The sequence below is a fragment of the Patagioenas fasciata genome, chromosome 2 (genome assembly GCF_037038585.1).
Source record: "Patagioenas fasciata isolate bPatFas1 chromosome 2, bPatFas1.hap1, whole genome shotgun sequence".
Lineage (NCBI taxonomy): Eukaryota > Metazoa > Chordata > Aves > Columbiformes > Columbidae > Patagioenas > Patagioenas fasciata.
Window position 1 is genome coordinate 134,926,473 of NC_092521.1, and position 15,751 is coordinate 134,942,223.

At 42.6% G+C, this 15,751-nt stretch overlaps 1 protein-coding gene across 1 annotated transcript; it reads right to left on the reverse strand.

Annotated features, from left to right (window-relative positions):
- Positions 1-6,143: 6,143 nt before the first annotated feature.
- NPY (neuropeptide Y) lies at positions 6,144-15,496 on the reverse strand. The gene is made up of 4 exons (XM_065832219.2): positions 15,348-15,496; positions 14,987-15,174; positions 9,775-9,855; positions 6,144-6,352 (listed from the first exon to the last, which is right to left on the reverse strand). The coding sequence occupies exons 2-4, from the start codon at positions 15,172-15,174 to the stop codon at positions 6,328-6,330; spliced, it is 294 nt and encodes a 97-aa protein (XP_065688291.1). The 5' UTR covers positions 15,348-15,496; the 3' UTR covers positions 6,144-6,327.
- Between the last annotated feature and the right edge of the window lie 255 nt (positions 15,497-15,751).

Below are 15,751 nucleotides of genomic sequence, written 5' to 3' on the forward strand. Positions count from 1 at the left end.
AAAGTATGAAAGATCTCTGAAAGAAGTGGTCACCTGATTACACAGAGTTTTCTAAGCCCTCACTCTTAATTGATACAAACATATTTCTTTGACAAAGAGCATTTCACACCCTTGTACCTCCATGAGAGGCAGCTGACTTACAGCCGCCATGGGCAGGCTGTTACAGCTGTGTTCAGTGTTGGTCACCATCACCTGCTTCTGCAAGGACATCTCCTGGCTCTCCTGCTCCCACCAATTCCACTTTTTTGAAGGTGGGATGCTTCCAGCCACATTACCAAAGGTATTTAAACATCTTGAGACTCACACCTGAAAGACAGAGATGTTAATGGCATCCGCAGCTCACAGCCCGGGACCCTCTATCCAGTGCATAGGAAAATGAGATTAACAAAGCACTCTGAAATCCTCTGAGCTCACCAGCAGTCCCTGTGGGAGAGTCCATGACATGGATCCCATATCCACAAAGCTTATTGTGAATTTAGGTGCAATCATATAGCTTGAGGTGGCCGGTGGGATTTCACCATGTATTTAAGCAGTCATGGATCATTATGAATTAGGCAAGAGAGTGCTTTAAAAGAATCTCACAGGTTGTTCATCTGCATGTCTGGGCACATAATTGAGTCTGATCATCTGGTCCAGGTTCTCTTATGGAAGACCACGGTAATTCAGGAGTTTTCATTCTCATTCTTGTTATCTGTCCCGGTTGTTGGCCCCATACAGGGCTCCAGGCAGAGATGCCACCTGCAGTCTCTGCTCTTCTTCCCCATTACCCAAAGAGCCTTTCATATGCACAGCAAAGACCCTTTCATGTGCACAGCAAAGAGCATCTAACAAATCAAGGACAAGCAATAAGTCTGCTGTTATACACTACAGAATTACCTGTCTAAAATGCAGGTCCAGTCGTGCCTTAACTCAAACTCACAAAATGGCCCTAAATCTAAACAACTAGCAATAACAACCTCAAGATACGCTAAAACAAATCACGCACAACAGTTATCTCCAGCCAGTTTCTCCAATTCAGAGTATACCCAGTTACCACTACAGTCTGGTAGTGGTACTCTCTGTAACCAGCAGGGATAGCCTGGCCCCAGGCTGAGGCTAAAGTGGGTGGTGGGTTCACCCTGTACCCTCAGGACTGGACTGGCCTGAGGTGTGTGTAAAATCTTGAATTTAGTCAGAGTTTAGTGGGAGTCCATGATCTGCAGCGAGTGCAAGACCGGAGTGGGTGTCCAACACAGGCAGGCGGGAGCTGCTTATAGGTCCAGGCTAAATGTAGCTTGAAAGGTCTCTGGGCCTGGCAAAGAGCTGGTCATTAGAGAAAAGCAAATAACATAGATGAGGAAAGGCTTAGCAAACACACATATTAACTAGAAACTAGATAACATTGCACTACCTGTTTTATAGCACATTCTTAATTGCTGTAATCAAAGAGTCTGTAAGGACAAGACTGCAGGTGCAGTAGGACCACTAAAACCTACTTATTGTATTTATTTATTAGCTTGAGTTTCCTCCCACTTTCTTTCTTTGCATGTGGATGGAATATCTCTCTAGTCTAAGCTTATTTTTTATTATGGTCCTACAGACTGGAGCACAATGAGCCCCATATCTGGAGTCTCCAGGTGCTGCTGTAGTACAGATAAATAAATGACTGATAACAATACAGCCAGATAAATAAAATACACTGGCCTGATGTGAATACTGCATTAGTTAGGCAATTTCCGCTCAGCAGCAATTTGTCACTCCGCATACTAACCCACCAAAACAAAGCAAAAGATTTTTTCTTCAATTTTCATTACTGTGTGTATTAAATTATACTTTGGTAATTTTTAATAGAAAAACATTATTAAATATTAAAATTAAGCAGCAAGATCTGACATGATTTCAAATTGTGATGTGATAACCCAGAATTTGTGAATTATTGACTGGAAGATTTTGGTTTATAACCCTGGGGCTCTTGAGAAGTATCCCAGGTTCATAAACTGCCCCCAGGTGATAGATTTTGCATTTCGTTTTCTGACTTCACTGAAATCCATGCAGAAACTCTTTTTTCTTTGGTGAGAATCCACCTATTTGGTTCACACACAAGACATCCCAGTTACTGTATAGCTGCCATAGCTTTCATTTGCTTTTGAGATCCATCTGGTTTAGATGGCAGCATAGGGACTGATATAAACCACTTTCTTTTCGCCAACTCACATCTCCTTTATCATCTACACTTTCACACCCATTAAAGCTGTTTCACAGAGCTGTGTATCTACAAAAGTGGGCAGTCCCAGGAGAAGTTTTTCCTTTTCTTATTCCTAGACACACATTTTGCAGATCTCAAGGCAGATTTGGACTCTTTGATCAAACAAAACAAACAAAAAAGTAACTGTAAAATTAGTTATGGATTTACTTTCAGAAAATGTTCATTTTAATCCCTTGCTGAATATCACTAGAATTCTATCAACATCCAGTAACAGTTATTCTAAGTTTGTGAAACAGTTGAGTTGTGCAGAGTGGGAAGATGACAGCATCTTTACCTCTCAGTTACCACTTAGAGAAGAATATTCTGAACTGAACCTTGAAAGTAATCAAAACCTGTAATGCTTTTGGTGTGAAGAGAAAAGACAAATTAATGAAAGAAAAGATATTATAGGAAATATTTCCTAATAAGATTTTTTCCTTAATACTTGAAAAATGAAAGCCTTTCTGAAAGGAATTCATTCTGACTAGGCTTTTTGGTTGTGTTTTGAGGGGGAAAGGAGAGGGGGTGATATAAAGCATCTGTACAAAGGAAAGTGAAGAGCATCCACTTCTTATAATAGCTGCATTTGGAAGTGTAAAGGAGGCATGTTCTTCGCTTGACTTTTGCATTACAAAGCCATGGCAGCTCATTCCTGGTATTCTGCTGTTTCTCATCTTCTGACCTCAGCTTTTCACAGGAAAAATTCACCAGACAAATAGAGAATCTGTCACAACAAATTCTGGTCCATCTTCTGCTGAATTGTTTTAAAGTGTTTGATGACTTTCAGTGGCTAAGGTCATCAGGTGATAACACAAGGGTGGGAAGGGGAAAAAAGATCCTGTGTTGATTTTACATTGGCACTCCTGAAGGTTGTGTGGCCATGCAAGAGCAGGTGCAATCCCATGGGAAACACAGAGCAATGGTCGGTTCATCATAAAAATCCCCCTCCCACATGTGCTGAGGGATGATGGGCACCTCACCCTTAGCACCAGGGTGAGGGGCCAACAGAGCATGGAAAGGCAGCACAAACCACTACAGAAAACATTCAATGCTGCAACTGGAACTTATTTATTTGCCAGCTACCAAGTAAATCCCACCTCACCCCAACAAAATGCGATGGTTTGGAGCAGCACTACCCACCCTAGGGAATTGTGAGGGGGCCCTGGAACTCTGCAACGGGTCCCATCCTGCCCTCTTCATCTCCATGCTGAAGAGTAGCTGCCTGTTTGGTGCAACCCGTGCTGCTATGTCCAGGGGCCAGGACATCTATCAAGATCACTCCTACCTTGGATACCACCTCAATGTCACCAGCACAGCCCCCACCTCCCAAATCTGCTGTGCCATGTCAGCACGTCTCTGCTTCCCTGTGTCTTCTGGCAGGTGATGGTGGAGGCTGCAGTGGGAATGTCTTGTCCTCCCTGACAAGTCATGATCCCCTGTGTTCGGGATTGTCTGGCAGAGCAAAGCTGCTCTGCCAGCAGAAGGTTGTCCAGAGTCATCCAGATCCGCTCTTTGCTTACACTGAAGTTGGGCATAACTGTGATGCATATTACAGAAATTGCCAAAGGCAAAGGCAGACTGTCTTTTAAATATTTTACACCTACCTATGTACATTCCTCATGATTTCAAACCCACAATAAACAAAGGAGAAAATACTGTCACCTACTTTTATGGTTCTCACTTCTGGTTTCTCTTTGAACTTCCTCAGATTCTGACATAAATTTCAGCCTTTGTTTTAGAAACAAGGCTGTTTCTCATGGTTAGAGAGAAAGAGATGAAAAGGTTAACCCTAAAGTCAAAATGCAGAAGTGACGCCAAACAAATCTAGTATTTGTCTTTATTTCACAGCTCATTTTTTTAAGCCTACCCTGTGACTGGGAGAGCTGATTCAATATTTTCTATGTCCTGGCCTGTCAAAAGTGGTATATGAAGCACACAAGGGGAAGCTAAGCACTAAGCAGGCTGGACTTCTACAGAGATGTTGTGTCCTACCCAGAGAACACAGGAAGATTTTAGGAAGAAAATCATAGCACAATATTGATAGATAAATATTCTGTAAGTCCTTTGCCTTGCTTCAGCCTTTAACAGCTTACAAGGTAATAAACTTTAGATTTTTCTGGCTTTGCTATACAGTTGAGTGTTCTTTAAGTTCAAGAAAATTCAGGTAATTGAGTAGAACAGCTCAACATGAGCAATTAGCAGGCACCAGTTCTCCTTTAACACTTTCTTTGTCCACTAAAGCACTTTTGTAATGATAGTGCTAAGCAACATGAGTTTATTTTATCATCTTTTGATTTAATTATTTACATGGTCATTAATATATATAGATAGTCAGAATTAACAGGAATTAGAGACATTACATAGCAGATATCTTGCTAATTTCCAATTTTCATTTTAATATTTATTCAAAGCAGAACTTTATGTGGACTCTAACCCAGCAGGTCCTGGCCTGCACTTGATGGACTCCTGCCAGCCTCAGCAGCCTGTGGCCATCCTGTGTCCCTCTGAACATCCTTGCTTATTGCTATGAGTGGCAATGGTTGGTACCAGGGGCCCCAAACATCTTTGTAATGCTAGACTACCCTTCATCATCACAATTTCACATGTAGTACAAGCCTGTAAGTGAAAGTACTGCTGCTGAAAGCAAAATTTGCCCATTCCATTTAAACCCACGTGTTTTATGAAAAGGAGAAATAACTTGTGCTTTACTGAAGACAGTGTGACCACAAAAACTGGCCACTCCAGGTAACCTGGTAATGCTTTGCAAAGGCACCTGGTGTGCATTTATAGAAATCTGGAACTTACTGGCACTGATGCCAATTGCTCTCCTGGGAGCAACAGCCATGTGGAAACATTTGAAAAGCAGGAACAAGATGTAAATACATTAAACCTTCACATTGATTCTTCTCCTATTTGGAACTTTTAATGTGCTTTATTACCCAGTGTTTAGTCATAGTGTGTAAATAAAAGAAGTTGTGCCTAAATATCAGGAACCAAGGACCAGCATTTGTGTCATGCCCAGTGTGGGTCCCGACCATGCTGCAAGATACATCTCTGTGAATTAAAGCCACTTAAGAACAAGAGTAATGTGCTGACATTATTTTATCTTACTTTCAATAAAAACTTGCAGAGTTTCTTCATAGGTCCTTGTGTCTTAAGTCCCTCATTAGGCTACTGATGAAATTAATAAAATGAAAAAGAAAATAAATAAAAACCTGAAGATATTAATAGTTCCCCTTTTCCCTGTTCCTGGTACCTTCTCATGGTAGAAACAGAAACCATAACTGACTCCAAATGAGAGAGCCTCAGAGTGCAGATAGATACCCAAAGGGTTGTGATTTATCAGTGTGCCCCTCTACAAGGCCTTAGGCATGTTACACATCTCTTTTCTGGCACAAATAGCTGTAGATTTGTCTTGGTTTATGAATTATTTTAGATATTGTTTTCTGCTGCTTTCCATATTGCCAAAACAAAGATGTTACATCTGTTTCATTTAAAATTCCTAACTGGGGCTTACAGCCAAGCTTCAAAACAGTTTTGAAGAGTTAGCAGAATTAAGCAGTGACTTATTCCTTTGTATTTTGAAAATGCTATTAATTTTAGTACAATTGTTAATGTAAGTACTAAGTAAGTTTTAGTATGGTCATTCTGAAAAATTGCCCCTCAGAACACTATTTCCCTAAATTACACAGTCTGTGATAAATTATTTTAAACAGTTTTGCATAAATCAAGCAGCTGAGCTGAGTCTGAGGTCACAATAAATGGTGTCTTTGTCCTACTTTGCACACTAATTACTGTAAGAACTGTGACACTATTGTTGTCCATACTACTTTAGAATGGAGAGAGGTTATAATTCAGTTCTAATAGTTTAAAACAACTCTTTGCTACACCAATGACACGGTTGTTTTCATTTAGTATGTTGTATTTTGGAATGCACAAATAATTTATTTAAATAAAGGTATATACAAATATGATGAAGGAAAAACTCTACAGAATTCAGTACAATGGCTGCATGCACTGGGAATGATGCTATGGTTTGCTTCATAGGCGTGGAGTATGAACTGAAAACTAGGAAAAGTTTTGATGGTGTGCTGAAAATCCCATCACCACATCGAAGGTTCTTCAAACCTGTAATGCACATGATTAATAAAAAAAAAATTAAACACATTTTAAAGACACTTCTGAAAAATCCAAAGTTAGAGCTACCTAAAATTTTCATTTTAATAATAGCAGCAATAAAGAATACATATGTGTATTTACAGCCGAAGATTGTATATGCAACTCCCAGCAAAGCGGAAACATTCTAGATGACCGAAAGTCTATACTTTGGTATCAGAACTTGCCCCTCCATACTGCTGTCCTGGTGGTATGTTTTACACCACTGAGACTCACCTCAAAGCTGCTTTATGCCATCAAGTAGCATTTAATGAACTCAGCTAGAAAAACCATGGTTTGTTGAAATACAAAAATTGTTAAGAGATGTTTTCCACTCTAACTCAGGAGTAAACAGTTTCCAAAGCGAATTCACTGAGCCAAACAAAATCATGTCATGCTGTAAACACCTTCAAACAAAACCAAAGTTCATATCCACCATCCTAAAATATTATTGTGATATTCCACTACTCAAGATCAAACATTTGAAATGTGTTGAAAGGGGTGCTGAGGACAGGATTTGATCCAGAGGTCCTCAGCTTGTGAACAGCTGTTCCGTCTACACAGAAAGAAAATACGAAGTGGAAGAACATTGAGAGAGACCAGGAGAAATGCATTTGCCATCATTTTTCCCATCTAAAAGTTGGGCATTTAGTCTTGATTAAACATCTCATCTGCCTCCACAGTCATTGGAGAGACACTGGCACCTTGAGAAAGCAATTAAGATCCTGCCAATTTTAGGATGGAAGGCTTGGTTTGTAGATACCCATTGGAGCTCCTCATTGACTGCAAAGGCAGCCTAGACAACTACTTCATGCTAGATGCCTAACTTTTAAAGAGGCACCACTAGGAGAGACACATCCTGTTACTGAGTATTAAACATTTTCTCCTGTCTCCACATGATGAACAAGATCAGAAACATGCCACATCACACATTTTTAAGAACTCACTTGTACTCTGGTCAAGAAGCCTCCTTTGTTTATTCCTTAACTTTCTATTTTTTTAACTACTTTCTATAAGAATCTCTCTAAACTTTCTTCCTATGGTCAGACATACTCCTAGATTGCCGAATACTTTGGGGCATATTTTAGTAAGCAAAAGTGAAATGCCAAACCAGGCCAGCCAAGCTGAATACAATGAAGTTGTTTATTAATACCTCAATGTTTAGTTACAAAGTTCATTTCCCGAGAACTCATGAAGTGTGTCTCTCTGTCACTAATTCTCTGAGTGCAAATTACGTCTGCTCCGTTAGTGGCTGCATACATAAGTATTTCTAAAACATATACTTCATTAATTTAAGTTCAGAATAATACCAGCCTGCCTTTCATTCCTTCAGCCTGGCTTCCCCCAGGAGGAAGGCTTAGGCAGCCGTGTTGTACCTGGGTATATTTGCTGTGTGTGGAGCTGCCCATCCCTGCTTGGCTCCCCTAATTTCCCCACCAGCTTTCAAACCCGCTAGACAATCTCAGCCAGGCCAGAGAGGTACAGATATCGCAGAGATATTAAGTTCCTCATGTGCCACAGAACACAGGACTGGGTAGAAATAAGATTGAATTATGTCCTCACATGGAGGAAAATGCTGGAGTGGGGTTCAGAATCCATACAGGGTTTTATCCTAGAAAACATATCTGTAGGAAACTAGACATCATTGTTCCCAGTACTCCCATAATTGTCATCGATGAATGACAAATCCAGTACTCAGTCTAAAGTGCTGTTACAGGGGGTACAAAATAAAAATCTGCTTCTCATCAATTCTTGATCTTAAATGCAGACTAGTTTGTTATTTTGCTCATGAGTTTTTGCTCCCTGGTGTGTTATAAATAGCATTATTGAAAGAATAATAATAACAACCATAAAGTTTTGTTATGAAGGAGTGAAAATTACAGACTTTGTACTAAATTAGACTTTGTACTACCCTGTGTGTTGCCTTGAATTCATGGCAGTGGAAATTTCCCATTATGTGAGGGGTCCGCCTTGTCATTACCAAACACAAAATAGTCTAATACATTTCACTGCACTCCATGCAGTTTTCTACATAAGCATCTGCAGAGAAAACTGCATCCCCGCAGCTGTGGTTAGTCATCAAACCGTAAGTCAGTGGTCCCCCATGTGAAGAATCGCAAGTGTCATGGATAACCCTCCTTGATGGCAGTAAATTTTGGTCATATTTCAGTGACAAGCTCATGGCCTAAATTCAGCGCTACCGACTATTATGCTGAAATACTTAAGTATTTCATAGCTGGTGAAAGTGCAGAGCCTTTGCTTGTAGATTCTTGAGATGACTATTGCTAAATTACTCTTGAGATTACTATTGCCGCTCTGTTCTGCACTGGTGCAGCCCCACCTGCAGCACTGTGTGCAGTTCTGGGTGCCGCAGGATAAAAAAGATATTAAGCTATTAGAGAGTGTTCAGAAGAGGGCTATGAAATTGGTGAAGGGTTTGGAGAGGAAGCCGTATGAAGAGCAGCTAAAGTCACCTGGTTTGTTCAGCCTGGGAAAGGGGAGACGGAGGAGAGACCTCATGGAGGCTACAGTTTCCTCACAAGGGGAGCAGGAGGGGCCGGTGTTGGTGACCAACAACAGAACCCAAAGGAATGGCAGGAAGATGTGCCAGGGGAGGTTTAGGTTGGACATGAGGAAAAGGTTCTTCCCCCAGAGGGTGGTGGAGCACTGGAACAGGCTCCCCAGGGAGGTGTCACGGCCCCAAGCCTGACAGTGTTCAAGAAGAGACTGGACAACGCCCTCAGACACATGGTGTGAACTGTGGGGTTGTCATATGCAGGGACAGGAGTTGGACTCGGTGATCCTTGTGGGTCCCTTCCAACTCAGGACATTCTATGAAAACATTTGTTTCTGCAGTAGAAGTATCATCAGCAAACTTCAGGCTATCGGTAAAGGCTTAAAATGAGCTCATTCATGTTTGATTGTGAGTAAAATTGAAACCAATATTTTCTTTCATGACCCAAAACTCCCCCTCCAACTTTCTTTTTTAACATAATTACTTTGCAGCTGTGTAAACTGCAGTCACTACTACAGTACCTTACATTAGAGCTAAAGTGTCATTACCTAACTAGATAAATACCGTATGTACATTTGAAATCCCAATGTTGCTTGAAACACCACTGTTATTTTAAAACAAGTGCAAATGGAAATATAAAGGCCTTTTTTTTTCCTTTGTAAAATAGTAGGTACAAAACTAATGTGAAACACTGTATTCTTGCATTCATAGATGGTGCTAGCTCTTAACAAAAAGGAAATTTAAAATGTTTTTAAGGACATGTTTATCCAGCTGTTGGTAGCATATGTTTTCTCCCTGTGAAACACATTTATTGATAACAAATGAAACTCTTAAATCTAAATGAGAAGTGAAAGCCACTATAAAACCTCTTCATACATACCTGGATCTAGGAATATTTTCTGTGCTTTCCCTCAACAAGAGGTCTGAGATCAGTGTCTCTGGGCTTGATCTCTTTCCATATCTAAGAAAAGAGAAACAAAAAAAGTATATTTTTGTAAGTGTCAATTTTTAAAAATGAAGAATAAACACAGAACCACTAGACTTTTTTTTCAGGAAAAAAATGAATAGAGCAGATATAAAGACAACTTTCTAGCAAGAATTTTAACTTAACTTGAATTAACCATGTAAGAAAATACTCACTCTTCAGTATTTCTTAGGATATATTTTTTCCATAATCATGTTACATTATAATATTGAGGAACTCTTAATATTTCTCAATTTGATGGCTATTTCTGGATACTCTAAGGCCTTGCACCTTACTGATGTGAGCATGGAGGGAGAGGAAGGTGTGCATGACGTGATCTCTGAGTATGTAATTCCTGCCTACAAACCCAGTTCCATCATCTCATTAACTTTCACATTGTTTTAGATGCTGCTGTATTGTAAATGGGGAGTCAATTTTATCTGTTAAGAGAATAGAAAACTAGCTCAGATGTGCACTACTATGCAAAGAACTGGCCAAGACTTTTTCAGATAGCTAGTACATTTGCGGCTGCCAAACATATAGTTCATTAAGCTGTAAAATACTGAGCTACCCCAAGGTAATCATCACTTTTGAATTACATGGCCATGGGAGAAAAAGCTTTCTGAACCTTCTTCAATTAAATTGAACCTTTGTCCAATATTTACACAGCAGTCTTTCTATTGCCTATTTTTTTCTTTTCTTTTTCTTTTTTTTCTTAAATCCTGGTTACTATACATTGCCCAACAGCTAGAAGTACTGCAATTCCTGATTCTTGGAAAGGCATTCGCTCTCTTTTCCTGAGAAAACAGAAGCAACAATGAGCCGCCAGCTCGACAGACTCTTCATCACTATAAGGATTCATTAGCCTAAGAGTGATAACTATAAGCAAACGCTCCCTTGGTTGGAAAGAATTACGATCCTGGTTTGTAGCTTGTGTATGTAATGAGTCTGAATCACAAAGGACATTAACAGATAACAGCATTGTGAATGCTGCTTGAGTGAAATTCTGATTCCAGAGAAATGAAAAGTGTAATTAAGGATATAGATTTTATCCATTGCTATCAATACGTTTCTCCAATGACTTGATATAAATTTTGGGAAATTAAAAAAAAAAATTGAAAAGACAAACCAAAAAACCGTCTGAAACCATATCTTAAAAGCTACTAGCTTTACCTGTTGATAGCATGACTTACTGAAAAATGGAAACGTATTTCACTTTTCAGTCATTTTATTCAAGTTTTTGTATTTTTACACTGCCTTGATCATTTTAGTACATCACCTGTTCTGTAGAAAGACAAAACATCAGTTTCAGAATTTTGAAGTATATTTCTTTATCTAAACTGACTGAAAGCAGGTATTTGAAAAGAACCAGCCAGACATAGTAAAATGCTATTAAATAATGCAATCAAGCATGGTACTGAATCAAATACCTTGTACTCTATTACCACAAAGGGATTTCTTTCTTTCTAGTTCCCTATTCCAATTAATATGGATGTGACCTGGACTTCAACTGAGGGGGAATCTAATTTGCCGTTGTTTTAAAGAAATTGATTTAACAAATCAGCAACTTGCTTCAACAGCTTACACTTGGGCAAAACTCTCTCTAATCCCTCAGAAAGTTTTGCCTGAATAAGAAATGGGTAGCAACCCTCTGGAGCACAGAGATTTGGTCAAATCATAAAGGCAACTGTGTTGAAGAGATACCTTTTATAGGAGTTCCTGCACTACCTGGGCTAGACCTGCGCTGCCTGTGCTGATGGACCCACCATGTCCTCACACAGCAAAGCTGCTGACTGTGACCACTTGGGCTGGCCAAGGAGCAGCATCCTATGTCAGATGCTTGAGCCTCCTGCCTGGCCCATAATTGTGCCACTGAGAAACAACCACGCTTCAGCCCTAATAAAAAAGGTTCATGGACAAAGTAAATCTCTTCTAACTGAAGCAAATGTCATGGGAGACCTGTCGTGGTTGACACGGACAAACAACAGAGACCTTTGCTCCAGCTGCTTCGTGCTTGCTCCTTTTCTACCCTGCCCAACTCTGAAACAACATGGACACACAAAACCACACTTTCATCAAGTATCACTGCTGTTTTAAAAGAACAAGGCTCCAAATTTTGTGAAAATATCTGGTCAGGTTTTATGCTGAGCTTGAGACATCACGGCCTTTTTTTGAGCATGCTGATGACCCACAATTCCAGTTGAAGTCAAAGAGATTGATGATTAAACATACTTGTTCTGATTAGGGACACAGTATCTCAGTGAAATCTCAAGCTTTCTGTGAAAACTTAGGTCTTGGGAGTCAAAGCCCACCAGTGTCCAAGGCTGCCAACAGGAACTGAGGGATTTCAGAAGAGCAATGTGGGTCTGATTCAGAAAACCTAAAAAAAACCCAACCAACCAACCAAAAAAAACCCACACACATACACACACACAAAAAGAAAACAAACAAACAAACAAGCTCTCAAGATCTGCTCCCTTCCACATTAAAGGGTGCTGACATGAAGTGGGAGCATCAGTACTGCCTAAGTCAAACACACTTTCATATTCTCTGCCCTGCCTATAGTTTAAGCCCCCTGAACAATACAGTAGAGGGGTATGAGGCAAGGACCACAGGATGGCTTTGAGGACAGAGCTGGGACTAATCCAAAGACACACAGACATCTGCAAGGTAGGAGTCTGCATCTGTGCAGATCACTTTAGACTCTCTTCTAAGTCACAAAGACCTGGAACATAAGGAACATGGGATCTCATGAGAAATTAGAAGTCTGAAACAGGCCTGGTGACTTGCACTGTACAAATACCTGTTTCCTTCAGCTAACCTCAGAAGAGTATAAAGCTGACAGGCACAGGTGTCTAAAGCTGAGATGGCTCTAAGGAGAAGGATTTCAAAGGAGAGCGCAAAGCAGCCACACAGACAAGAGGTCTAAAGACAAGAAAAAGATGGTCTGGAAGGAGGAAGCTTCAGGGAAGCTGGGGTGAAGACCTTGTGGGTCACAGTAGGAGACAGGAACAACTCTCAAACGCTTTGGTTAGGTAAGAAGCTGAAGCCAGGAGGATGAGCCAGAAGGTTATTCATGCTCACAGAAACATCAAACAAGACTAGACAGATGAACCTGAAGAGAAAAAAAGCATCAACCTCATCTTTCCCAGTGTGCTCTTACTGCTCCATCTCACCAGCTGCACAGTGACAAGGCTGCAGGCACCAGACCTGGCGAGAGGCCGAGCACAGCTCATTCACACACCATTGGGAGGGGCAGGACGAGCCTCCAGGCCCCTCACCTTCCCCCGTTACAGGGCTCCCGACCAGCATCAAGCACAAAAGGCAGAGGCAAAGAGCTGAAACTAAACAGAAAGCTTCAAGCACCTCTGCTGAAACAGACCAAATGATTTTTGGACCTGTCCAGAATGCTTCAGAAGTTATTGATTCATTCTGCAAGTGACTGTCACTGCTGAAACAGGGAACCTCCAGGAGCTCAGCTGAGCTTTCCAAACAGAGGCAGCAATTACTTAATTTCTGCACTGTTAATTCAGTACATAGTGGAAACAGCAAACCTTTTTTTTTTTTTTTAATTAACCTATGTAGTCAAAAATGTGTATCATGAAATTGCCATTGTGGTGGGTTTTTTTGCCAGTTTTCTTGTAATTCCAGGTCAACTCTGTTCTCTTTAAATATGAGGGGGTGAGGGGGAAAACTAGGTCAAACATGAACAATATATAACTTCTGCATTGTTTCATCCATTGGTAGCAACAACTCTTTTGGTTCATTTCAGAACCCAAATCCACATGGAAGAACAAAAGCAGTTCCACTCTGCAAGCTGTGTACTTGCACTTCAGAAATGAGGAAAAAGCTATACAGTCAACATTAAAGCAAGTGGAGGCTGAATACGGAAGTTTTTATTTGGTTGGTTCTGGGGCTTTTGTTTGTTTGTTGTTAAATATGACCTGGGTTTGGACGGGAACTACCTTTGAAGTCAGAGATGAAAGAAACAAAAGAGATGAGAGATGAGCCTGGAGATCCCACTGCACACAAGGGAAAAGGGCAGCAGGGGCAGAACTTGAGGATCCAATTATTTTAGCACTAATCTAGGCAAAAAGTTATCCGAGCGCAGACTATCACACAGAAGCACACCCTACACATGAGCAAGTGTGAATATTGCTTTAAAGTCCGGGACAGAAGAACTGTATTTCTATCAGCCTCTTCATCTGCGTTATGCTATTAGTACACTGGCAGACAACATTATGGGTTTGCTGGGAAAGCTCTCAGTTACGCGATAGCCTCCCTTCTAATTTAATTCTTCAGCCTTCTAGAGGGACAAATGAAAGCCTAATTTTAGACCTCTCATCTGGTTTTGATATTAACAAATAGATAAATATGTCAAAGCTCTTCTGGGTCACACACTGTTCAGGGACCTCAGGGGAAACTTCTATTAATCACATAGCATAAACAGGACAGATGGTCACAAATCAGGCTGATCCTTTACCCCTACTTTAACAAGCACAGTCACCCCCAGAGAGCCAGTTTAGAGCCAGGCTGGTTCAGGCCATGTTCTTTTCTCTTTCAGATTGGGCCTGGGTTCTTCCTTGTGATCTTGAGAGAGTTTCTGTTGGGACTAGTGGGGTTTTTTGGCACTCACAGCTGCATGAAGTAGCTGGCAAATCACAAAGAATCTGAACTACTACAACTCCTCAGCAAGGCTAAAGTGGCACTTTCCTCATCAAAATCTTCATTAGCAGCAAGAGAAGTGGGAAACTGCACCTACTGCCCCATCTAACTCTCTTCAGCTCCCAGGTTGGTTGGTTTTATTCCCTTTTGCGGAAGGCGGGGTGCGGGGCGGCAGTGCCAGTGTTAGAAAGGGGTGAGAGAGCAGAGGCAGTATTGACACTCCTGACACTTCTTCCAACTTGGATGGTGAAAATTCACCTGTGCACCCAGAGAAGACTCAGGGGTGCATGGCTGTCCCTCTCTAAAGGGAAGCCTGTGCACCATCTTTTTCCATGTCAGTGGAGGAAGCAAGGCGAAACACCCAGGTGTGAGGGGGCACCCCACTTTCCTTCCCTGAGCCTCGCCAAGGAAACACAGCTTGGGGAGCAGGAAAGGGGGATGCTAGCCGGGCCGCTCTGCCTACCTCTGCCGGGTGATGAGGTTGATGTAGTGCCTCAGCGCCGAGTAGTATCTGGCCATGTCCTCTGCGGGGGCGTCCTCGCCGGGGCTGTCCGGTTTGGAGGGGTACGCCTCTGCCAGCGTCCCCAGGCAGACCAGCAGCGACAGGGCGAAAGTCAGCACCGACACCCACAGCCTCACGGTACCCTGCATCTGCACGGCGGGGTGGGATGGAGAAGAGCCACCGTCAGCAGCTACCCCGACGGCAGAAGCAGCGCGGCCGCCCCGACGCGCCCCAGACCGGCCCCGGCCGCTCCCCTTCCCCATCCCCGTGTCTGTTCCCAAACCCAAGCCCATCTCCATGCCCGTCCCGTCGCGGCACTCACGGTGGCGGCTGCAGCGGAGCTGCTCTTGGCTCAGCGACGCGCTTCTTGGGTCGGGGTTCCCGAGTGCGGGGCTCTGCGCCTCGCCGGGGTGTTTTAAGGCTTCCCCTGTAGGCAGGAGGGGCCTCGGGCGATCACGCCTCGCCGGCTCCCGTCCCCCTCCCGCCCCGCTCCGCCTGCCCCTGCTCCGGGAGGGGCACCGCGGACGCGGCCGGGCGGGACCGAGGGGGCGGGCGCCGCCGCTCCCCCCCCCGCGCACCGCCGCCCCGGCAAATCCCACCCGGGGGCTGCAGCGGGGCGCTGCCCCCGGCCACGCGTGTCCCGGGTCCGGCCGTGGGAGCCCGTCTGCCTGTCGCTGTGGAGCCGCTGCCCGGTGTCCGAAGCCGACGGGGGAAGGGGAGCGAGGG